Source organism: Lacerta agilis, chromosome 2 (genome assembly GCF_009819535.1).
Source record: "Lacerta agilis isolate rLacAgi1 chromosome 2, rLacAgi1.pri, whole genome shotgun sequence".
Taxonomy (NCBI): Eukaryota; Metazoa; Chordata; class Lepidosauria; order Squamata; family Lacertidae; genus Lacerta; species Lacerta agilis.
The window spans coordinates 82,296,353-82,322,771 of record NC_046313.1 but is presented as its reverse complement, the minus strand read 5'-3'; the positions used below and the strand labels follow the sequence as shown (position 1 = coordinate 82,322,771).

The 26,419-nt window shown below is 43.0% G+C and overlaps 1 protein-coding gene across 1 annotated transcript in view; it reads right to left on the bottom strand.

Annotated features, from left to right (window-relative positions):
• PLXNA1 (plexin A1) overlaps positions 1–26,419 on the bottom strand; it is a 283,818-nt gene that overhangs the window by 116,572 nt on the left and 140,827 nt on the right. The window contains 5 exon segments of the mRNA XM_033141063.1: positions 7,040–7,139; positions 9,380–9,533; positions 9,848–9,971; positions 15,270–15,370; positions 24,096–24,236. Coding sequence (XP_032996954.1) covers positions 7,040–7,139; positions 9,380–9,533; positions 9,848–9,971; positions 15,270–15,370; positions 24,096–24,236 — 620 coding nt within the window.

Sequence of the window (26,419 nt, the reverse complement as noted above, 5' to 3'; positions counted from 1 at the left end):
AAATATTGACAAGCTCAACACATAGCACCACACTGGGGGATTTGTAAAACCAATCTCCAAAGTGTAACTCTGTCCTCGATTCATGAGGTATTTAGCAAGAAGGACTCAAAGCTTTCCCATTTCCCTTGTCTAATAGCTAGAGCAGGTTCCCCCCCTCCAAAAGTGACATAGTTACTGTAAGCCTCTCTTTCCTACATCAGTATTCTCCCCTTTTCAGAAGGTATGCTGGAAATCAGAATTAGATATATAATAACAAAACGCTATGGTATTTTAACCCTGTTGGCCACGTTTTAAAAGGTTTGGAAGTGAAAAGTCATCATTTTATCCAGCAGAAGATGCTAACAGTAGCCTGATTCACACATAATGCTAAAACATGTGCTTAGCATTAAACTACGGCCAGGGATTATGTGAACTGTAGCCCCAAAACGGCTGGAGACCAAAAGTTGGGAAACACTGGCCTACAGCCACCCATCATCCCATTCCACTGGACATGTGAGCTGTGGCTGATGGCAGTTGTAGTCTGCAACATCTGGAGGGCATCATATTGGCAACTCCTGTTCTATGAGATCTAATAGACTATTTTATCCTCTACAACTAACTACAATATCTAAAACCAAGAAAAGAACACCCTTCTAATTGTTCCACTGTGCTACATCTGATACGGACTAGCATTCTCAGGCACTGACCCTATGACCCAAGAGCTTTTAGAGGTTTGTTGGAATCAGTTTTGGGGAATCTTCCACAGAACCTGCTACATTCCTTTAAGTTGTCGGCTGTCCTGTGAAATATATAAGGAACCCATGTCTTCCAAAATGAGAAAGAGAGAAGGTGGAGGGAGGGAAAACAAGGTCACTTGATACACCGTGCAAGCAGCCAGTTTTTGAAAGGTATTTACCTTGCAAACACTTGGAGGCTTGGGAGGACTGATGAATACATACTAGGCCAGTTCTTCAGCTGGTGCCAACTAACAGTGCCAGCTTTGTCCAAATTAGACATTTGGATGGTCCTGATTTTTCTGATTCCCTTTAATCATTTGAACATCACTTATAAAACATTCAGTCTTGGGCAGCCCAGATAATAAAAGTTAAACACAATGCCCAGTGATCAGAAAACTCCACAGAAGAACATTAGCCTCATTGAGAGGCAAATTGCTCTTGATTCCGATCTCAAAAGTCTACTAAAACTCAAAAGATACTCACTGAGTTGGTCTGCCCATAAACAGTGTTTAAATGTAGTGTATCATCTTGCATAATGTCATGTTTCTTGGCAAAAAAAAAAAAATCTGACATGTGGGAACCACAGTTAAAAATGCTTTAAAACTTCTTGACATGTAAATTTTATTTCCGATTGATTTCAAATATTTTTAAAACTTCTATCCTGCCCAGGGTCAGTGGGGGGATTCAAAGAGGCTTACAGAAGTAGCATACACATTATTAAAAAACAAAACCCACACCAAAATCTATAAAATGTATTAAATAGACTTAAAAATAACTAATTTACAATACATCATTAAAAAAAACCCACCAGCAACTAATAAATCAAAACACAGAAACTAAAGAGAGCACACAGAGACAGAAATATTCAACAAATGGCGAAGGCTGCTTTATACAGTCAGGCCACTGGTCCATACAGTTCAGTATTTCCTACACTTAACAGTGGCTTTCCAGGATTTCAGACCAGGATGTCTCCCAGTCCTACCTGGAGATGATGGGGATTGAATTTGGGACTTTCTTCATGCATAGTCAATGCCCCACCACTATGCTATGGGCAAAATAAGTGATCAAACAGAAATGTTCATGTTAATTTATGTTTCCATTTATGTGCACATTGGTACTATTGCTTTCTTACATTATTCATTTTGTCAGTACTTAATTGAAAACCCAATAAACAAAAATTCTATTTAAAAAAAAACGGAACAAACTAACATGTCAGTAACCAACATGCCAGAAGTCTTGGGGACCCCAGGTGTTCTGTCAAAGACACTGAAAAGCTACCTTTTAGAAACTAAACCTCACAAATAATGGGTTTTGCAGCAGTGGGCCAAAAAGGTGGCCGCTAAGTGCTAACGTGACCATCAGGAAAGTGGTTGTGTCAAAACATATCCAAGAAACATGTAGCACTTGTAGGTCACAGACAAAGACCAACATGCAACTGCTGCCAGGTGTACCTTTTAATACCCACAGAACTTACACAAATACAGATATATATATACACACACACACACACACACACACACACACAGTCACACAATGCTATTCATGAAGGGTAAGTTTTAATGGTTATCAACCATGGCAACTGTTATGCCTGTGATTCTAGCTGCTGAGGACAAGCAACAGAAGAGTGCTGTTGCCTTGGTACTACGTTAGCAAGCGCTCAGACACATCTGGATGGCCGCTGTTTGAAGCAGAACGATGGACTGGATGACCTTTTGTCCAGTTAACCACAGTTCTGCTTACGTTCCCCACTCTGTATGTATAGCACTAATTATGCCTGACAGATAATGAATTGGTCGCTGAAAATGTGAGGCATAATATCACTTAGAATCTGATTTTCCTCCACAAGGCTCCTTTTAGCATTCCTCAGCTTGGAAAACAGGCTAGTACATGTGCATAGTTTAGAAGCCTAGCCAAGATTAACATAGTTTAGGGGGAAGAGAAGTTAAGGCTAAAGAAACAAAGCATCTTGTTTGGGTTTTTAGAAAATGTTACAAAAAAAAGACACTACTGGCATTAGGAGGCAACTGTGTTTGGAAAGACACAGGAAGTGTTTTGCTTAAGCAATTCACTTAGCAACAGGCATGGGAAATTATTTGCAGCCAAGTGCAGTTCCAATTGGCTTGCTAACTAGTTGCATCTAGTACATGGTGACTAATATTTGTTCCATGATTGGTCTTTGTGAAGACCTTTAAACCCCAAAGACAGCAAGGGAAGAAGGAAACAAAGCAAAAAAACCAAAAACCTTATAAACAACCACTGCCATCAATAGCTCTAAAATGATTTTATAAATATTAATACAACCATAATTTGCTTTTTAAAATAATTCATCTAAAATTAAAATTCAACCTGGCTATAAATCAGCCTCAGTTCCTGCTTAACTGCAGGTTTTTCTGCTTTTTATGTTCTGCATACATTACATTTAAAACAAAAAACAAAAAACCCATCTAGTCACAGCATAATCATCGTGCTTGGCCTGCAATGTTCTAGTTTAAAGAGACAAGTTTTGGTTTTTTAAAACCACATTTACTTTTTTATTGGGTATTTGTGTCAAACAGTGGTATATACTAGGCATATGTATTGGCTCTGAGTGTACCTCGAATTGTGAGGTGATTCTTTCAGTTTCTTTTAAAAAAATGTAAAATCACCTAGCTGCACAATAACCTTTATTTGCCTGAACTCTGGCAAGTTTTTGTTGGGTTTCTTTTACCAAGGGAAACCTCTCTCATATGTCCCCCATTTTCAATTTTTGTCCAGCAACAAAATTAGGGAAGAAAATGTGATTTCTATATTCTCACTTCAAAACAGTCAACCCTTGTAGAAGAACCATTGTGCCTATTTTTCTGAAATCTGGCAAGCATCATTCCCTCAGAAGGGGCAGCTATGACAACAAATTGAATCCAATTCTGGCAGAAAATATAGAAGTTAGAGACTTTCCCATTTTTTAAGGGGGGGACCCTTTAAAGGTTCCCAGCAAACACACACACAAAACCCTGGCTGGGTCTCCCTGAAATTTTTCAGGCTTAACCCACCCTGGAAAGGCTCCATTTTCCTGCAAATTTCACCAACTTATGTGAAAAGGAAAGGAAAAAAAAATTATGACTTCTTTTTAGATCCTGCATTTTATTTTTATTTTTTTTTAACAAAATTTTATTAGCATTTTCATAATATAACACAAACCAATTTTAGCATTTTAGCCAATGTGGTCAGATTTAACAGATCAGACGTGAACCTGAACACCAAATTGAACTGGAACCCTGCCTGTGCCGAAACGTATCTAACTGTCAAGGTCAAACAAACATGAAAGACTAAGTAAGAAATCTCTCCTTCGAAGAGAACCAAGGTAAGGCAGAAAATCTAGCTCAGAACACCCTCGCTTCCTCTCTCCCCCCCATCCCCCAGGAGCCACAATCTGCTCTCTGAAGGAACGGCAGGTGGGACTAATTTCCCAGCAGCAGCCTTGGCATCTCCTCCGTGTCAGAAAGGGCCTTGATGGGACTTTCCTTTGTGCATATTACAGACTCTGTTGCCCGGATCAGAGTCCTGACTGCTCCAACCTGCTGTCCAACTTTTATACCCTATAGCATGCTCCTGGATAAGAGCATCTTCCCAGCATACAAGTCTAGGCAGGCCCCCACTGGCTCTCTTCCTCCCTCCCCCCACCGCCTTTCCTGACAGACATTTCACCAGCAGGCCTCAATATTGAAATAGCAGGTTTCATTTCTGGTAACTTGGCACCTTTTGGGATTCTTCCGTCTCTTGGCTGCTCCTTCCTTTTTAAAGTTTAAAGAATTCATCTTGTGTGAAGAGCTGCCTTTGAAGCCATTTTATGCAGAATAGCTTCAGGCTACCCCTTCTAATTGTTTGATTATTATTTTCTCCTGCCCATTAATCTTCCCAACCTATCGCACTGTAACTGTATGACTAGAATTATAGGTTACTCAGTAATCTGAACTTCAACATTAAATTCCAATGTAATGCTAAATCATAACAAGCCTCAGCAAACCCTGGACTCCTGCACTACCCCCCTTCTCTGGAGCCTGCAAGCTTTCGCTTTGATTTTTTTTACAACTAACTGCTGCTTGTGTCACCGGCAACCACACAAACTGTGGTTAATCATAACTATGGTTTGCTGGAACAAGCCAACTTCAAACCACAGTTTATAAGGCTGACCTATTTCAACTAACCATAGATAAAATAAACCACAGTTTAGGATTTGTGCATTAATTTAAACTCAAGAAAGTGTAAGAAAATTTCCCATTTCCTCCTCACAGCCGCACCAGAGAATGGGAGAACACATATGCACAAAGCTCACTGAAACTTAATTCTCATAATACAATAATCAGGGATAGGAACCTGGGTGCGATGGAAGATGGCCACACATGGTTCACTAGTCCTCCCCATTACATCTGTGATGCCATTTTACCCAAATCACTACATTTGAACACAGCCCAAGGGTCAGTCAAGTAATTTAGCAAGCCTATAAAGTCACATTTAAAAGTATAGGTCATTTTAGCTCTTTAACATATGCACCCTGGGGAGGAGTACATCAAAACCATCTTAATCTGTACTTAACCTGCACTCATATCTGGAAAACAAAAAAGCAATAACAAAACATCTAAGCAGTTAAGATTTTATTGCCCCTCTGGTTATCTCCCTGGATGGCCTATATTCGAGAAATAGTCCGAATACACAATATTGGTACCCCCCCTCTCTTTTCCTCTTCTCTGTCACACTCTTCCCCCTACTATGCACTCTCTGTGAGGGATTTAAATGGGCACACCCCTCACCCCCAGCCAGTTACTGGGCTAGCTAGTAGGCACAGGATGCCTGTGCATGAAGTCACCAGCATGCGCCAGCATCCACAGTCGGCCCAACCCACCCAACATGCAGTTGGGAGCAAGGAAGGCCATCTCATACATGGTTTAGGCTGTTGCTGACTGTTTCCAGACTGGCTTGTGTACTTTGACATGGTGTGGCTTCAGTATAGCCATACCCTCCGCTGCCCTAGAGTCTGTAGGACAGGGCTGGGGCTATGAAAGCTACAAACAGGCAACAAAAAGCAAATGAGTGAACTGTAGCAGCGTTAGGTGGAAGTGTTCAGACTGGTTACTTGGGCACAGAAAATCCTTCCTTTCAGAAATCATACCACAACCCCATTATGGATGAGATATGGCACCCATAGCATGCAAAGGCACAATGAAAGCAGATGCCAAAGGTAAGGCCTTGTTTATTTCATTTGGAGAAACTCTTAACAAATGCCTTCAGTAACCAGGATCTTCCATTTCACCATTGCAACCTGGGATCCAGCATCCCCAGAATGCAAACACTCCCTTCTGGGTAGCACAGACTGTTTTGCCCTATTTAGCTTTCTGTCACAGAAACACTTGATGCCACAGAGGTCGCTCCCTTCTATAGATTGCTGTAAAGCATAAATATTGGGAGATCACAGATTTATTTTTTATGAAAATATGAAAAACTGGCTATTATTTTACAGTGCGGCTTATATGAAAAGGAGGTTCTAAATTAGAACCTGCTGGGTGCTGATGGGCTGTATTAAAGCTATACATGAGGTTAGGCCTCTAGCAGATGCACTCAGATCAAGCTGTGCTACCAATCATCAATTCACACCTACACAGGAAACACAGGAAGCTGCCTTCTAGCAGGCCAGACACTTTGCTCATCTAGCCCAGTAATGTCTAATCTGAGAGGCAGGGGGTCTCTAAGGTCCCTGGAAGAAGTCTTTCACACCAACTGTTATTTGATCCTTTCAACTGGAGATACCCAAGGTCTCCTCGTGGGTAAGAATTCATAAATAGGGTTCTGCAGGCAAAATTACACTTCCAGTTGGCCAGCAGAGCAAAGCACACAAACTCACTCACTCACTCACTCTCTCTCTCTCTCTCTCTCTCTCTCTCACACACACACACACACACACAGAGTTATTGAGGTCCAGCAATTATGCTAACCCTGTTTACTCAGATGCTCCTGACTAAACCATTTCTTACGCCAATAGTCAATGAACACAGTGCAGCTTCTTTTCACCAAGACAAAAGAAAAGGATAATCCTCTCAGCTTGATGTGGTTTCTGATGCCCAAGCAGCTTCTTGCCCAAAGCAAACTTTAATAGCAAGGCAAGGTGGCTTGGCTTTCCTTACAGTAAGTGTGGCAACCCCCAAATACCCCCCTCTGTATTTAACAAGATTTTACACTGCACACATCTGCCTTTCTCCCCAGTTTTATTATGTCTGCCACATGCTATTTGCAGCTTTCTCCCAGAATAAGCTCAAAAACCAGAGGAGGGGAAGTTGTTTTATATCACTTACGATTGGTGAACACTGCAGTTGTAAAAGACAAAATCCACAGCTGCAAACTTCTTCCCCGTCTCCTTGGATTTGAGGTAGAGCTTTACCACTCGCTTGTCGCCTGGAACAGAAAACAGGCAGAAAATAGATCAGATATTAAAGAGAGAAATAGCAGCATGGGCATCTGGGAAAACAGAGTGCAGGGCTTGGCAGCACCCAAATGAGTGAGGCTTGCAGTGACTTTGTTTGAGCTGAGGGGCAGTTCCAATGAATCCTAGTTAGCAGACAAAAACACTACCAGTAGTTTATTGATGTCGAAGAGAGGTGTGATTGACCTGCACTAAAAATCTAGCAGGATGCAGAGGATAGGTGATCTTCCTCAGCATGTAAGTAAAATGACAGGTGTAAGAAGAATACCAGAGGCCTCCAACTGCCTAGTTCAGAGTTAACATTTGGCTTTCTTCTACCTCTACAGGTAAGGAGGGAATCTGACTTTGTCAAATTTAGGAGCCTCTTGTGGAATTATTGGGAAACCAGTGGGTTATTTTATTTATTTTTAAATGTATTTTTATTAAAGATTTTCTTGGTTTACAAAAGTATGTGCAATATCTCTCTCTTTTCAAGTAACATTTTTTACAGATCAGTTTCATTTGTTGAGACATTAGGAAGAAAAGGGGGTGAGAGGTGGAGGGGGGAGAGGTGAGTGGGGGTGGGGTCGGGTGGCAATGTTTCTATTTTACTTAATATATGTGGGGTTTTGTGTCAGCGTCGCTTGTGCAGGTTCTCTGCTATTCACTTGTGTTCCTTTGGTGGTGAGAGAGGTTGGGGTTGGCCTAGGGTGTGGTTGTTCATTTGTGATTGGCTGTGGTGGTCTTTGTTTTCATGTGTGAGTGGGGTGGGTGGGTGTTCTGGATCAGGTTAGCCATATTGATTTGTATGCTGTTGGTGGATTTTTGTCATTGTCTTGTTGGGCTGTGTATGTGATAAAGGGGAGCCATACCGGGGTGAAGGCGTCTTCTTCTATTTCTCCCCGTGTCAGTTTCAGTTTATTGGTTAATAAACCAGTGGGCTATTGATCATATTAAGGACAGGAATCTAGGAGGTGTGTAACAATTATGCCTTAATCAGCAATCAGCCCAAGCAAACCATTGGACCAGTCTCATGTTGCTATCCCCAATTATAGTGAGGACCAGTGTTAGAAACTGTGATATGAAAGCTAGGAGCTAAATGGCACCTTAAACCTAGGTTATGGGTGCAACAACGGAATGCCTAGGCACGCTTTTTTAATAACAAGAATACAAATGAATTAACTGTAGCTAAAATATTATGAAAATGAATGAACTGTAGCTAAAATATTATGATCATTTTTCTCTTCTCCAGTCTTCAGAGAGTAGCAGGAAGTGGGGAGGCAGAAAAAGGTCCTCTTTTCCTTCCACTCTGCAGTTTTAATCTTAAATCTTAGGCGTACTACTGCGCCCAGAGCTCAGAAACTGCTCGAGCTAATGAAATTCCCTGTCACAAAATGTGCCTAGAACAGTGGGAGTTTTGAACCCTGGTGAGGACATGTAAATCATCTTGGCCAAGGGTAGCACTTACATTCCTTACTAAATAGAATAGTAACAATATATTCCCTGCTACTCTGTAAATGCACCCATTTCAGTCATTTGCCTTCTTTCTCCCTGTCTTCTCCTTTCTTCAAATTCTCTGCTCTCCTGCTCACAAATATGTTGATCCTTCTCACAGAAGGTATAAATATTGGTATTTTGAACTCCTCTGTGCCTCAAATATGACATGCTATCTGAACTGAGCAAAGGACAGCCTACCATGGCACAAAGGTCTAGACTGCCTGCCTTCCATGCAGAGACAGAAAGAGAAAAATACTTTTGCATTGTTCAAGTTCTTGGCTGTCCAGATAGAAAGCCTTCATACCAGATTCAACCACACTGCAAAGGAGCCACTTCAGCTCCTTCAAGGGTCAATGTCTATTTTCACTCTACAAATACCAATGGAGGGGGGAGTGCACCCCAAGGTGCCTACAACTTATAATTCCCCCTCAGCATTATAGGATATCAATACCCTCAAAAATCACATATACAAGCACAGTAGAAAGAGCCTTCCCACAGCAGCAAACAGGTTTAAAAATAACCTGGATAATTCATAGCATCTTACATCATGGCAATAAATAAACTGAGAGATATTAGCTCAGCTATTGTATTACTCAAATGGGGTTGTTGTTTTTTTTGTTTGTTTTTTTTGGAAAACTCGTGTTCTCTGAAGTATGTAATCAAATATCCTACCCCCCCCCCAGAACTTTTGCTCTGGATTCCATTGGTGCAAGCTGACAAGAAACCCCAAACTCACCTCGCCCTCTGGTAATAGGGATGACATCTTTTGCAGAAGGAGAGCTACAGTAGATCTTGCCATCTTCAATGCGACTTTCAGACTCCGTAAAATCTTCAAATGAGCAGTTCACACCAGCAGAGAGATCAGGGACATTCCGGGCCTGCAGAACCAGCTGGGAGAACAGGAAGGAGAACGTCACACACAGAAAACAAGCAAACACCTGTTTGCATCTGAAGAAATGTGCATGCACATGAAAGCTCATACCAATAACAAACTTAGTTGGACTCTAAGGTGCTACTGGAAGGAATTTTTTTCTTTTGTCTTTTGTTTCAACCTGTTCCATAGTTCATTAAGACAAAAGATCTAAGAACAAAGACCACATAGTGCACCTTCTCCCAAGCCCAGACTGTTCCAGACAGACTCAACATCCTAAAGAAATGTACTGGTATTAAGCAAGGCCAACCAAAGTGAAGCTAAGCCACCTACCAGGACTTCCGACATGGTGACTGATATGTTCTTGGGCTGGATGGAGAGCTGGACGCACTGGCGTAGATCTGAAGCAAAGCGCTGAGGTTCATCAGCTCTTTCACATCGGTCCTTCCGTGAGCAGCTGTGGGGAAACAGAAGGCAGCATCCATTACACTGTTGTGGTTTTAGGTTATGAGCAGTAACGTGTGTGTTATTTCAACACCCCAAGTTCTCTTGTTGATACATATTTTTTGCATACCAGAGAAACGTTTCTGGGTGCCACACAACAGCAGCAGCAGCCTCTTCTAACGACCAAATTAGATTGGTTACTCCTATTTACTCAAGATCCTCTCAAGATTTCCAGCCACAGAGATTATGCCTAGTTTTCTCTTTCTGCCTGCAGAATCTCCCCTGATTAAACCTATCCTGTACAGCTGCTGTTACAGTTTTCAATTTGGTTATGTTATGTTATGTTATGTTATGTTATGTTATGTTATGTTATGTTATGTTATGTTATGTTATGTTATTTATAACATTCATTTTGCCTTGCTTTTAATTTCCACATTTTAATATTCCTGACATATTGTATCATATACAGTGGTACCTCGGGTTAAGAACTTAATTCGTTCTGGAGGTCTGTTCTTAACCTGAAACTGTTCTTAACCTGAGGTACCACTTTAGCTAATGGGGCCTCCCACTGCCGCCGCACTGCTGGAGCACGATTTCTGTTCTTATCCTGAAGCAAAGTTCTTAACCCAAGGTACTATTTCTGGGTTAGCAGAGTCTGTAACCTGAAGTGTCTCAAACCTGAAGCATCTTTAACCCGAGGTACCACTGTATCTATTATATATATTCATCACAACTCATTTTATTTTATGGTCGTTGCTTTTATTTTGTTCGGGTCTATGGTTACATTTTTTAAAATGAGACAAAGGTGCAACCTATTCTGTTGGCCATAACAGAATGCTTCTTTCAAGCTGAACTTCGGGGGGGGGGGGGGGTCCCTGGTTGATGCCAGGGAAGGCCTCTGCAGGCTCATTCACAGGCACTACGTTGGTGATCCCTGCTGTAAGCATCTCTCTCATGCAGTTTAGCTTCTTATTTCTGTATTGTATTCTGGTGCTTGAAGCAGGTTCTAACACTACAAAGCAACATCTTGTTTAGTTGCAGGGCAGTCTAATAGCGGTTCACTATTGTACTTCAATGTCTCAAAACATAAAAACTGGGCTTCTGAAGTTTATTTTACACATTACTTTTGCCACTATGAAAATTAATCTTGGTAGTGGGGCGAAAATGTATAACATATCAATGGCATCAGATAAATTTCTCTCTGCTGTCAGAAAGCTATTATCTAGTTATGAGATCTGCATATTACTGCAATTAAATTGTTGGAAAAGCAGTGGCTTTGCTCTTCTGGCCTCAGGTAATTGAAAGGCTTAGGTTCCTTTTTCTTCATAAACAAAGTCTTTAAAAAAAAAACACACACACACACATTATTTAACTTTCATCACTATTTATATTCTTTCCCCTGCGCCTCCCCCCCCCCCCCCGCCAATACTGATTTATCTGGTACAAACAGAATTAGTTAAAATGGACATTGTTTTTATTTGGACAGCATTGTTATGAGATATCTGTTTCATCTGCATATAGCAGCTGAATTCTATGATGGTTATCAAGGCCTTTAGCTAACACAATAAACTAAACTAAAAACCTATTCAGAACACTTAACGGCCTGATAACAATAATAAGCATTTGTTTGGCACTTGCCAGTGTTCGGAGCACTTCGCATACATTTTCCATCAGTAACCCTTACAATTAACCTGTAAGATAAGCCAGTATTAATATCTCCCATACTGTAAATAGAGGGAGAAGAAAAACTGAGGGTGTGACTGGTTTGCCTACGTCCACCTAGGGGTGAGATTCAAACCAGGGATTTCCTAATTTATAGCTCAGGCTCTCAACCACTACTGTATGCCAGAGATGTAAGCTGTGCATTGGTATGTTCAAATCCGCTTATCACAGGGCTCTCCCACTAACAGGCTACACCATCCTGGCTCCATGCTGTTCTAATCCCTTGCATTAATTTATCCTAGATGAAGTTCTGCTTCACTTTCCTTTATGCCCTATGGGAAGCCATCCCACATCCCACTTGCTTTACTACAAGGGTGGGGTGGGGGAGAGTGGCCCTCCCCTGCCCCCAGAGCACTGCTCTATCCAGGTAACGCTGCCTCCATTTAATGAGTTTAAACGAGTTTCCTTCATTTCTCCTCCTTGCATCTGCGATAACATTATTTCATTACGGAAAAGCATTTTAATTAAGCGGAGGGCAATACAGAAGAGCAGATACACATGCGCCTTTCAAGGTCCCGGTAATCTCGGTGATTTATCTCCTGAGCAAGTGCCAGCATGACATCGCACTGTGGAGTTCCTGAATCACTTCTGCATCCCACCCATCTCCCCAAGGTGCTTCAGGGAAAGAGATGTTTCTGAGTTTAATTAAAATGCTCCACATGGCTAAACAGTCAGGGCTTTGCGGCTTCCGAGGAGGTTTTTCCCTCTAGCCCAGAGGAAACGTCTCCTCCCCCATGCCTTTTCCTTGATGTTTCATTCCTTCTCTTCCAAGTTGCAACTCTGTTCCCATGTGGGGGGGGCCCATTTGCTGGGTTTAAGGGCCTTTGGGTTGCAAGCCAAATTAGATCACTAGCAGGGAGCTAAATGCAAGCCATTTTCAGAAGAGGACCAAATATTAGCAAAGGGAGAGAATGAGAGAGAGGGTTTAGTATATAGATGTTGGTCTGCAAGGGACACACTGCATGTTAATATTTAGAGATGCAGAGCCCCCATATTCTCTTCCTCAAGCTAACTAAAACAGGATTACTCCTTACTATTCACTCCTAAGGTATTACCAGCTCGCCAGATGGTCCTGGGTTGCAGTTCTGAAGAAAGACAGCCTCTCCAGATCTCCGCAGATCAGGGCAGTTGTCAAAGAGAATAATCTCTGGAGTCCTTGACTTCTCTCCTCATCTGACAAACAGGGAGCAGTGTGGCATCTATAGCTAGGTGCTGTCAGCCATCATAGCTGGAAACATTCCAGTGCCAGAAACCTTGGCATTTCATGCCAAGAAGTAGGTATGTATTTAAAGGAGATTTGAGTAAGTTTCCCTCTGAACTACAGGCAAGACAAGAATAAGATGTTTTGAAATCCAAGGGCTGATAGACTCGAATGGTCGCCTTTTGTTTCATGCCATTCAATTGTCTCAGAGCAGGTATTTTACTAAAACACACACAATGCTCTGAAGATGATGCTGTCTCTCACAAAAAGGCTGGACAATGATATACATGAGCAGTTCTGTTTTGGACGCATGGCTTGTGTCCATCTATGCTTTGAGTGGGAAAGATTCCTGCTGCTTTTCAGGACAGGAAGCTGTGTTTTTAGATCTCAAACCACCCTAGATGTCTGATATTCAGAATGTGTGTGTGTGTGTGTGTGTGTGCGCACACACACACACACACACACACACACTGGTAGCTTGGAGCAGGCTGCTGTCAATCAGCTCTGCCGCATGTAAGATGGACTGTAGAGACAATGCTGGACAGATAAGGCCCACTTGCCCCTGCCTGATGCAGACTGCCAAAGACTAGCCAATTCACTTCCTGGTCTCCTGCAGTGCCCAGTTCCACATTAGGGCTTGTGGCAGCTCAGCAGGGTAAGAAAGGGACTCTACCGGAAGCTGCAATGGACACTGCTATTAGACACTGGTACAGTCAGTGCAAAATCTGCTGAGCTGGACTCTTTGCCGCTCCCCTCCCCTCCCTTCAAGTCATGAGATTCAGGGTTGAGACCTCCGCAAGACTAGTCACCCAAGCAAAGCAGCTAATTTGCCAGTAATAGTGCATCTGTGGCAAATATACTCAAAGCTGTGGGAGAGAGGAGTGGAGGCAGGCTTCAGAAGATAAGTGAATGAAAAAAAACTGCAGGCCAGGAATAATGGTTTTGCAGAATTATATGTTGAGCCCAGAAATGGAAAGTCATAGAGAAGAGCTTCAGATCCAGAATTTACCTATTTTCTTGATATCTTGCAAAAGTTATTACTAATCTCTTCACAAGGTTTCTAGTCCTCAGGCTAAACCAAACCATGAGCCACATCAGACACATTTCCCCCTTGCATATTTAAAGCATGTCATGAATGTTTATTATACAGGTTGGGAAGTCAGTAGAGATAGCAGCTTCTTCAACCTGTGGCATTCATAAAAGTATTTTTAAAAATACAATGCTCACACCATATCTCACACAATGATATACATGGATTTTCCTATAAAGAGATAATCTCCTTGTAGGAAATATGTCATGCCTTATCTCAGAATCATAATTATAGCACTTCTTATGAGCGCTAAAAGCACTTCACATACATTATCACAGTAATCCTGAGAACAATCCTGTGAGGTAGATGAGTATAATTATCCACATACTGCAGACAGTGTGTGGGTGTGTCAGGTCAACTGAGGGTAAGAGACAGTGGCTTCCCCCCCAAAAAACCACATCTTGGCGAGTTCCCAATTAAGGCAAAATCTGCCTTTTGGAATTCCGCAAGAAGATCATGGCAGCCCTGGCCACCAGCTTAGATATATTAAAAATAGGATTAGACAAATTCATGGAGGAGAGGCCTATCCATGGCTACTAGCCTTGGTGGCTATGCTCTGCCTTCACAGCTGGAGACAGCAATATTTCGGAATACCACTTGCTGGAAGCTACAGGAGGGGAGAGTGCTCTTGTGCTAAAATCCTGCTTGCAGGTTTCCCACAGCCATCTGGTCGGTCACTGTGAGAACAGGTTGCTGGACTAGATGGGCCATTGGCCTAATCCAGCAGGCTCTTCTTATGTTCTTATCACCTCCAGTGGAACAGGCCAGACCAAAAGCCAATTCCTACAGTGGTTAATCAGGAGCCTCCAGGAAACCTGCACACAGAGCTTGAAGAAAACTGCTCTCTCCTGCTGCTGCTCTCCAACAGCTGGTACTCAGTAGCATATACTGCTTTGGAACATGGATAGCCACCATGATAAATATACACCGTACAAGCTCACCTCTTGCCAGTTCATACTACACCTTTGTCTACTCCCTACCCTGTGCCATCTGCCATGTTGTTTGCTATGCCTGAATTATCCCCTCCCTCATCCCCAATTCTCACTTATCTATCCCCAATCTCTCCTAATTCCTATCCTGTCCATTTCATGCAGACTGTAAGTGTCCTGGGTAGGAACTATGTCACTTTTGTGTTCTGTCAAATGCACATAATTCGTATTAAAGGATGTTAAAACAGCAGTTGTAGCTTAGCTACCAGCTCCTGCTAATGCAGCTTCACAAGCATTCAAGGAATAAGAAAGAAGGCTCCCTGCAATCATCAGTCTTGTAGGGATATGAAGAGGGCATTGGGTACTTACATGTTGTGCAGGACACACCAGCCACAGTGAGGGTCCCTAGAGCCCAGACATAGCGCACAGGTTGTATATTGCTCACAACTCTCCACTGGCACACGGGTCACCTGAGGGACAAGGACAGGCAGTTAATTTTTTTTTCCTATGAGGAAATTCCAGGTTACTCAAGCCTTTATCAGCTGGATGAACCTTTGTCCCTTCTCTACGATACCCATCACACACACATCCCGTCAGCTTGGCTGAAAACCTTCAGGATGATAGGAATTGTAGTCCAACAATATCTGGAGGTCACTATGTTGGCTGCTTCTGCTGTTGGAGAGCATGGCATAGTCGCAACTTTTTAATTGGCACAGAGCATACAATGGTACAAAACTGTCAGAAATCCAGAATAGTTAAATATCTGTAGAACTGCATATTCAGAGGTTGCCATCTTGAAGGAACTCATACTGAAATTACTAAAGGTGTAGGATCACAAATGGGCAAAAAAGGAAGCTCCAAATGTTACAAAGAGCTAAATTACAGGTACGATGGAAGGTGGGAAGGGCAACAGAAGGTTTGGGAAACCTCCTACGGACCCTGCTGTTTCTGTGCATGTGGTGGAGGAAGGGGAGGAAGAAACAGAAGAGCAGGAGCCACGCTTTGATCATGGATTAAAATAATTTCCCCAGATCCCATGCCTTGCGATCACCACATTAAAAACCCAAACACCATCGGTAGCCATGAAAGGGTCAACAAAATATAGGTCAAAGCCCAAGGCTCTTTCTAAGCCCAGTGTTAACTGAGGCATCCTGCTATTTCTTTGAGGCTGGTGATCAGAGCAGGAGGAAAGGGGGGGGGATGCAGAGGCCTGCTCTTACGCTTTCAAGTCCCTCTCCATTCCCCAGAGGCATCCCTGTGCCTAGGAAATTAAGCACGGGGGCTATTAGTCCAGACCCCACCACAGAGCAGCCTCTTTGAACATCTGCTGAGAAGCAAAATCTGCCATGGCAGCTTCGAAGGGGGAGGAAGGAAACAGCGGGAGCCTGGGAATAGGGCTAAAAGGAGGTGCTGCAAATCTGTTCTACGCACAGAAATACTCCAGGCTGTTTATCTATGAAACACAGATGGGAGGTGGGGCCCGACGCTATGATCCTGTTCCCTTGTGTATGCACCCACTCACCCTGAGCATGTCATGAGAAGAGGGCTTCAGGGTGCCAGCAAACCCAGGTTCCCACAGACAACGGCAGCGGGGTAGCATACATGTTCCCCACCTTCAAATGGCATATTTGGGAAACTTGACAATCTCCAAGCTATGTCTCTCCTCCCCCAACTTGTTCACCTTCCTCCGTCACAAGCATACAAATGCAGCAGACTGGTTGTGGAAGAATGGAACTATTCTTGATTCTACCACCAACCCCCTGCATTTCATTGTGGGGTGTTCAGGAGGCAAAGCCCCTTCCTCCACTTACTAACAAAGCTGCTTTTAAGTTCTGCCTACAGACGGCTTTTGAGCTCGAGGGCAATCTTCCCTTCCCCTAATTTCCCCCCTTGAAGTTGATCCTGTGGCTATTAAAACCTCCAGCTACCCAGTGGAGGCTGAGACCTGCCTTCTGTGCATGTACATTTGTGTGTACAAGAGAGAGATAGAACTACACCCAAGACCAGCACCCCCCTCTTGATCTCTATCTCTATCACAGCTCTCTTGCCTGCTACTGATCTCAATGGTCTTGATAGCCAGCAAGAATATGGAATGAAAGCTGGCTTCTGGGCAATAGGGCACTTGCTGAATTTTAATACTACCGGTAAATATCAACGGGGTACCTTCTAAGTGTGATTCATGGGAGAATATGCATGGATCAGTGTCTATGTGGGTTTAATTACTTTCAGAGGCATGGGTCAGAACAAGATGAATCACGATCCAAGAATAAGACACAAAAAAACCCCACACCAAAAACAGAACAGTCACCCAGACTGTATCTTACAAAGCTGCAGAAATTATTCCTCTTCTCAGCCGGAAAAGAACTTATCGACAAGCATACACAAACACAGCAAGTGCAGGGCCACAAGCTGTCATTGTGGTTCACACTTTTCGTTTACATGGGATCTTAGTGTACATAAGCCATCACTTAAACCTCTGTGCTGCCCTCTAGCTTCAAGGAGTTACAGCACAGACCACACTACCTTCCGAGACAGATGAGTTACTTTAATCTTCTGTTTGTTATTATCCTACTAAATCACCTACGATCAGCATAGAGGTCTCCAGGAACAGTAGACTGAGCTTCATTTTATACAGCATCTGTGAGGGAATAAGGCGGGCTTCCCCAACTGGGTGCTCTGCCCTCCAGAAGTTGTTGGAGGGCCCTAACCCTTGACCAAGCTGGCTGGAGCTGATGAGAGTTATAGATTAAAACATCTGGAGAGCACCAGGCTGGCAAAGCCTAGGATAAATGAATGGCACTGCACAGAGCACCCATCAGAAAGGGAACTGGTGAGGAACAACCTGTTCATCTACAATCAGTTGATTCCTCCCTCCAGGGTCTAGACAGGCAAGAATGAAGTGCCAGGTGGGTTGTTATGCAGGGCTGTTGAGCAGTATTTGACTTGGTGGGTCATATGCCACTCCAGCATTCAAAACCTAGTTTCAAACAGTGAAAAGGCACAGCACTCTCTCATTCAGGCATCTCCATTCCTAGCTACCTACCACCCTCTTGAAGATAATAATCACACAGCTGGTTGAAACCTAGTTTAAGAAAAAAAAAATTGGGGGCATCTGCATTGCCCTGTCCTTGTTCCAGACACTGGTCATAACCCATTTTCTTCTTAATCTGACAGCAGGAGTCCGCCTTAAAGGGTTACAAGCTCTTTATTGATTGCTCCTCCAGATTTGATTAAAATCCCCTCATTCTGCAGGCCCTTTGAGCTCTGTTACAACTGCTCATTTAATTACTTTCCACCAACAACCTGATAACAGTAAGCTGTGGATGAGAGTGGTTTTTATTAAGCCAAAGGGAGAGAAAAGGGACCTGCAAAAGGCAGAAATAATGTCCTCACAGCAATTTAAGCAACCTTCCAAAATCTCCCCTCATTATATCCAATGTGGTCTGGACTCTGGCTGCAAAATTAATCGCCACCAGATTGAGGATTAAATAGCCCCATTGTCAAAAGACTTTAACAGAGATGTCTATGTTGAAAAGAACCCTTGAATCCCACCAGTTACAGATGGAATGGGAAGCTTGCCCCCATCTTTTAATTTCTTCCCACCTTTGTGCTGCCCTTCAAATAAAATCTCTGCCCTACTAAGTCCCCACACTGATCTCCTTCCTCACAGGAAGTACATGCAAACACAGAAAAACACACACTCTGGTTTCATATCATTTCCCCCTGTCTTCTGGAACATGCATGTCATGATGCATCATGGTGCATACAGGCGTCATCAAGGAAGAAGAAGAGTCCTGGACAGCAATGCTCATTGCATTGGATAGGCATATTGGGTTCAGAAGAGCCCTGTGTGGTTCTTTCTAATACTCATGCTCCTTTTCCCGTTTCTTCACTTAGCTGGGATTTAGAGACAGCTGGTCTAGACATTGCATTTTTACTAGGAAGTGGACTCCATGTGATTGCTTAGCCCTGCTGTTTTAACATGTAAAACACATTCCTGGCTGTGGCCGATGTGAAGATGCTCCACACCTTCCCAGCAGTACCAAGAGGCCAGTTCAAGTGGTCTCTGTATAGTAAGTGTAACATGCCCACTACCTCTCAGGCCATAGCTGTTCAGCAGCTGCTCCCAATTGGATGTTGCCACTACAGTGTACTGTACTTCTAGCAAAACATCTGAGAGGGTCCCAGATTCAAAAGGCAGTTGAAAAGACCTTGTCACTGCCAGTCAAGAGGAGACATACTACTCTAGCTGAATAAATAGCCTGATCTATATATAAAAAAAGTTCTGTATCTTCCTATGATCTTGAAAGGACAGGTACTTTTTTCTCCCAGATCATTCCTACAACAACATATATTTAACACTGTAAACAAGCAGAAGAATCTCTAAATATATCCTGTCTAGGAACTCTCCAAACCCTATCTTATCTAAACTTAAACTTGTAGTGTTTAAGCACTAACAGAAGAAGACAAAAGTCAAGCAGTCCAATATTCACTCTCATGCTTACCAAAAGAGGCCAGGGTAGAAAGGGAAAGGGAAGGAAAGATCACCACTAGTCACCCCAAAGATCACTCCCAAATGGTGGGAGAGGCTGCTAAGCACCTCACTTTGCTAATGCAGCAGCCTCAAGCTACATTCTTCATAAGTACACGTTTCTTCAATTGCTGCATGCAGTGGAGACAACCTGCCTTGCAACCACATTAGGATAGCTTGCTGTTTTCACCTAAAGGCAACGGGGAAAAATAAAAAAATCACATCATCCAGAGATTTCTTTCAGGGGTGTGAGGGGTACCTGACCAGTTCAGGGGGGGGGGATATTTCTAGGAATCTGTCTCACGCAGAGCTGAATACAGAAAATTTCTAGTGGTGGCATCAGAAGTTATGATTCTGGGCAATCAAAGTGTCTGGGGTTCCCCCCCCCAGCCCTGCTTGACCATTAGAACAGCTTCCATCAGTAGCAGGTGTGCCACTCCACAGTTCCTCCGCCTTACCAAACAACAAAGCTGTTTTTACAGAGCTATTTAGCAGCCATGCAGGCAAGCCTGAAAGGTTTAGACAGGCATGCATTCCAAGGGGAGCAGGGATTTCAGTAAATGCTGCTAATCATTGATGAAAGGGGAAAGAATTTTATGTTATATATATTTTTTAAAAAAACTGATTTGACAGTCTCTGAGCTCAAAAGGAAGGAGGTATGTGAAGGTATGTAGAGCAGATTTTCCATTGTAGCTCCTTCTATTTATCTAGTTTAAAGGGCAACCATGTTTGTTATAATATGTTGCCTTTTGCTGTAAAAGAGCCTCCAGATGCCTCTCAGATAAGGCCTTTGGGGCAGCTTCCTTGGCTCATTTGGGATAAGTAGTCCATTCACTCCTAAATTCTGACTTATCGCTGCAGTGTTTCTGCCAGATGCTCAAAGATGTGTGTGCATCCTTTACCTTTATATATGCCTCCATCAGGGCAGTGCCCATGGAAGTGCCCACAAAAAAGGTACTTGTGATTGGCCAACAACTGCATCAACCAAGTTAGGCGAGACACCTCAAATTCCCACGTAACATTTTACATAAAAGGCAGGTTGTGTGTTTATTTGAATGCCCTTAGCCTGCATCCTAAAAAAAAACCCTCAAGGAATGACACGCTGTGCTGCCGAGTCATAGACTGTCTTTTTTGCCTTTTATTTTTAAATGGCTGAACCTAGTGCTTTTGTTCCAATTTACTCTTGCATGTAAAATGCCAGCATTAGAACTGGTGAGCTTAATTACGTGGCTGTATGACTAGGAGCGCCTTTGACCTAACTTCCCCAAAGAAAGCTGTTCTAGCAAGTCATTCACATTTTAGTAACATCTAGACAGGGCTACTGTAATGGAGAACAAGTGGGCTGCCCCAAAAAAAGATGCAGAAGCTTCAGCTGACTCAAAATGTTGTTGTCAGATTACTGTCTAGAACTGGTTTGGTAAAAAGGTAAAGGTAAAGGTAAAGGTAAAGGACCCCTGGATGGTTAAGTCCAGTCAAAAGCAACTATGGGGTGCAGCGCTCATCTCGCTTTCAGGCCAAGGAAGCCAGCGTTTGCCCACAGATAACTTTCTGGGTAATGTGGCGAGCATGACTAAAATGTGTCTGGCGCAATGGGACACTGTGACGGAAGCCAGAGCGCACAGAAACACTGTTTACCTACCCGTTGCAGCGGTACCTATTTATCTAATCACACTGGTATGCTTTCAAATTGCTAGGTTGGCAGAAGCTGGGACAGAGCAACGGGAGCTCACCCTGTCATGCGGATTCAAACTGCCAACCTTCCGATCGGCAAACCCAAGAGGCTCAGTGGTTTAGACCACAGCGCCACCCTGATAGAGCATATATAGCTGGTCCTGTTTGATCTTCAGTGATACTGTACGCTTCCAGGCTCAACTAAAGGTGCTAGTTTTTTATCTTTAGGACCCTAAATCATGGGTAGCCAAAAAGGCTAAACTACAACTCGCATTCATTCTGACCATGCTGATGGCAGTTGGAGTCCAAAAACGTATGGAAGACACCATATTAGCTATCCCTATCCAACAGGCGTGGCAGTGGGAAGAGGGAGGAGGAAGAACACTGCCATTGCCCAAACACCTGTGTGAACCCACCGTTGTATGCATGGTGAACATCTGGCTATTTGTGGAGGCCTTTGGAGTTGGCTGAACCTATGCTGGTCCTGATCTGCTGATGAGAAGGGCAAAGACCTTCCAGTTTTATGACTGAATTATTTTATTGCTATGTTTTCATTATGCTGTCTTGATGTTGCTTTGATTATTTATTCTATTTTGATGCTGCTCAGCACTCTAAAGTTCTGTGTGGACAAAATGTGGGATAAGAGGTTTAAAAATAAATAACCATGCTACAGGAAACCCAGAACAGTGCCTAAATAGGGAGAGGTGGATCTCCTATGATAGCAGCTCTAGATGCTAGCTTGTAAGATCCACTAATTCCAGTTGTACACATTCAGTCTAGGGCAGGGATGAGGAGTCTGCAGCTCATTTGTTCATTTTTTAATGTCATCCAACCCATGGTCTGATTCACACTGAATATCCAGCATGAGCCTATCCAGAGGAGGGGTGCCTTTTTTATCCCCAACATTTCCCCCTGTGGTCCAATGGCCCCTAATTAAAGGAAAACCCCAAATGATCCAAACCACTCATTTAGAGCAGGAATGGGCAAAAATTAAATCAGGATCTACAGGGAGACCTTTGGTGATTTACAGTAAATCAGCAAGGATTTCTTAGTCCCAATTCTTTAACAACAGAGACAACAAAATGACTCCCTGAAATTAGACTGCTGCACTGAAGTATGCTTTGGGCAACTAGGGACTGAATTTTTGTGTAGAATGGCTGTGAGCTCAGCACAGCTCTGATACTCAAAACAATCCCCGTCCTCAGCAGCTGCTAAGAGGAACCTAGCTCTTGAATTATAAGCTTATGTCATTTGCACCTGGCTCTGGCTGGCCGAGTTCTAGTAAAACACAAAGTGAATCCTGCATGGCTGAAGTCCTCCCTCTCCTGGTTTAGTGGGCAGTTAGGATCCTCAGACCTAGCTACAGGACAGACCGCAAGAGGAGAATAAAGCAATCCCAGTGTAAAAAGGTAAAGAAATGGTACCATAACCAAAGCCTTGAACTGCAACCCAACAGAATGAAGGTTGGGCTACTCAGCCACAGTGCTCCTAACTCATATAAACACCAGTTTATCTTGCTGGAGGAGTGCAAAAGAAACTTCTCCAATACCTGTAGCAGAGGCAATCCGTCAAATGACAGAGCTTTTGCAAAACAGACCTAATGAGTCTGCTTTAGAAGAGATGTTGCATGTACCCATGATTCATCTGCTTCCTAATAATAAGTCTGTTTCCCCTCAGGACAGACTCAAATAGATATTATTCATTCTATGAAAAGACACCTGAGAGCAAAATCAGACATGATTTAATATAATGGGGGAGGGGGGACTCTTAAGAGCCAAACCAGACATGGTAGCAGCAGACCTATTTTTTTACACCCAGGTCTCCCTCAGTCGTGTATAAAGCGAGGGCCCACTGCTTCATGAAAACAAGGTGGATGGGTCAGGGCTTCCAGGCAATTCCACTGTTTGTGGCTTACCTACCTAAGGTCTATCTACCTATGGCCTCCACCACTGGGTGCTTTCTCACTCCCCAGATTTCAATGAGTGAGATCAACTGGGTAAAAGGCGCTTGTGGGAAACTTCACACAAGCATGGAGTGGTAGGCGTGGAGAGGCTTTAGTTTAGTATGATGCACTTACTCTAAGGATGAGATCTCACTTTATATGTGACTGGTCTGCTACTGTCCTGCCAAGTTTGAACATTACATTCATGAGATAATTATACTGACTAAGAAAACACAGAAAAATAATAATTTTGGCATCAGACACTCAGTATATATTATTAGCTATTCTGGAAAAGAGTAACTAATAATATGCGCAGCAGCCCAAGAAGGATTAAGCAGCTTAAACTGATAATACAAATGTTTTCGTGACTAATGCACACCATACCAATTTTGGCAAGGTTTAATGAGGAAAGCTGAGTTTGGGCCTTCAGTTGTTGGTAGGGGGAATGGCACACTTGCACTGTGCTGCCATAGAAACAGCAGAGAAGTTTCTTGCGGAGTTAAGATGAGTGGACCAAGAGCCCCTTTTCACGACCAGCAGCGGCCCTTGCTTGTGGTGACCACCAGTACCATATGCAATCATGCGATGGCTGGCAACACACACTGAGTTTTAGCACTCTTGCACATTTGGCTGATTCTGTCCATTTGCAGGGCATGCTAAACTCAACGCACACAGAGTTCTGCCTAAGCTGTCACCCATCAGATGATGGAATCTGCTTGTTCATTAAAAAGGAGCCCTCAGGAGAGCTGTCGCTCTTGTGTTGAATCAAGTAAAGGTGTAGCCCATCACTCACACAAGCACTTTTATTGCAATGAGCTCCATGATCACTCCATGAGCTCGACATCTAATCAGAACAGTACTAATAAAGGGAGTGATGTATTCGAAGAAAGTATTTTTATTTGGTTGCTCTGAGAATCTGAGAGTCCTGCCTCACACTGTGCTGGAGAGATATCACACAGATGTACTATGCATAGAGAAAGGGCTGTGCCTCATTACTGCTAAGCTTAAAATCACGTAAAAGGGCCAGCTGTGGACAAACTCAAGTTCTTACCTGTTTCTCAGTCATAGCATAGAGGTACTGGAGATCAGGGCTGAGCACTAAGTCCCGCAGGATGGAGCTGCCATCATGGGCTATGACATTCTCATACTGCAATGCTGAACGTCCAATGGGATTGGCAGGGTCCACAAGGATCTGAAAGAAAAGGCGGCAGTGTTAGCATTTGCTGTTATGATACCTAGTATCATCAAGATGGGAGACATTTGTTGGGTGGCAAAGGAATAATGTGCCAATACACACCAATAGCTAGCTGATGGGGGAACAGTTCTTTCTAAAGAAAGAAAGAAAAACCTATGAGGAGCTTTAGGTATACAGTATATGATAGTCAGCCCTTATCCTGTCAACCACCACCATGTTCCTTAAAACTTCATGATTTCCAACTAGGCGAAAGTCATGGGCTGATGTTTGATAAATCAGCCCAATGGGAATTCCAAGAACCCCATCCCAACAACATGTTTTGGCTGCCACAGGTAGAAGCAGAGAAGGAAATGCTGAGTCAGGATGATTCTCCAAAACAGAAACCCATCTTTCATTCATTTTTCTAAATGTTTTATTTAAGGGGAAATAATGAACCATCAACCTAATCTTGCCAGCCAACAGGAGCCCCTCCCAATCCCCTTACTGCTTTAGAACCAGTTACAGGTAGGTAGCTGTGTTGGTCTGCCATAGTCAAAACAAAATAAAAAAATATCTGAAGAAGTGTGCATGCACACGAAAGCTCATACCAAGAACAAACTTAGTTGGTCTCTAAGGTGCTACTGGAAGGATTTTTTAATTTTTAATTTTGTTTTGCTTTAGAACCCTTATCCATGTTGCCTTTGGGGGGGGGCTCCACTCATTAATCAAACTACTCCTTGAGAAAGAGTTAGGACAAGAAATAGCTCCACCTGGTTTCCATTTAAAATAAAACTACATTATGCACTTCAGTGCACATTAATGCTCTTCAATTAAATCTAATGAACTTTAAATGAAGCAGGGGACTTCCGGATAATGTGTTAATAGCTCCAAAGAAAGTGCAAATGGCTGGTAAGGGGTGTGCAGAGAAATAGTGGCAGCCACACAGGCATTGAAGAGGAGATGAAACACAAAGCTCTGTTTTAACTGGGGTGAGCCTTCCATTACATATCTACCTGTAGCCTGGGAGAGCACTAGGTCGAGGAAGAGTTTAATCTACTGGGAACTTCATCCCACCTAATGTGCAACTATAGAAATATTGCCAAATATTTGTATGAACTCGCTCATCACAACCTAGCTCCTTTGTCATGTGGTCATTGTATGCAATGTTTTGCTCATCTTAACATTAACTCTCTCCATGCACTTGCAGGACAGCTATTACAACCCCATTTGTCACACACCTGGATTATTTAAGCTTTGTTTTGATCAGCATTTCTCCCCTGCTGAACTTTCCCAGCAACCTAGTTTATAGCCTAGCACACTTTCCCTAAGTATCAATGGCATAGTGCATTTAAAGTAACATTAGTGGAGAGTTAACACATACAATCACCTTTGTTTTATGATCAAGGACCCATGTTCCGTCTTCCCATAGCCTGAATTTCATAACAGAAGAGAAGGTAAACCAGCACCTTTGTTCTAGGCAAGGGATATAGTAAATGCTCTAATCCCATTACCACTCACAGTGACAATAAAGCTTATCCTAAAGACCTTGCTTTCACTATAGAAGCCATAACCACATTAAAAAGGCACCCCAGGGTCATAGCCAACCCACTTCAGGGAGGAAATGCAATAGGGTTAATTCTCTAAAGTTAACTGCCACCTGGCTGCTGAGCACAAGACATTTACTTGCCCAGAAAGTATCTGCTTGTGACACACTTATGGCCAAACTTGCGTAAGTTGAACTATGAGGGGAATGGTCAGTAACTAGTCCTGTCTCACAGCAAGAAACTAGAGTCAGAGGCCTTTTGGGGCTATCTAATTCTATGATATATTGTTAAAGTGATGATATACCACAAATTTCCCACTAACCTCTAGATTGTTTTGGACTACAATTCCCACAATCCCTCACCTGGCCACTGCTCATGCTGCCTGGGTCTGATAGTCCAAAATGTCTGGAGGGTAACAAATTAGGAGATATTGATCTACCATGCTAGCAGTGGCTAACATGAATTACCAACAGACTCTAGAAATTCAGTTCGTCTTTTATATGCTTCTGGGTGTGTGTGTCATAAGTACTTTCCTACACAGAGAGAGGTGTATAGGAAAGCAGAAACTATTCCACCCTACCAGCTTCCTGGATAACCAAATGTGGGCACATAAAATTTGCACCAAATCCCACCATTTTCTCTTGCCCCTGGTACTGA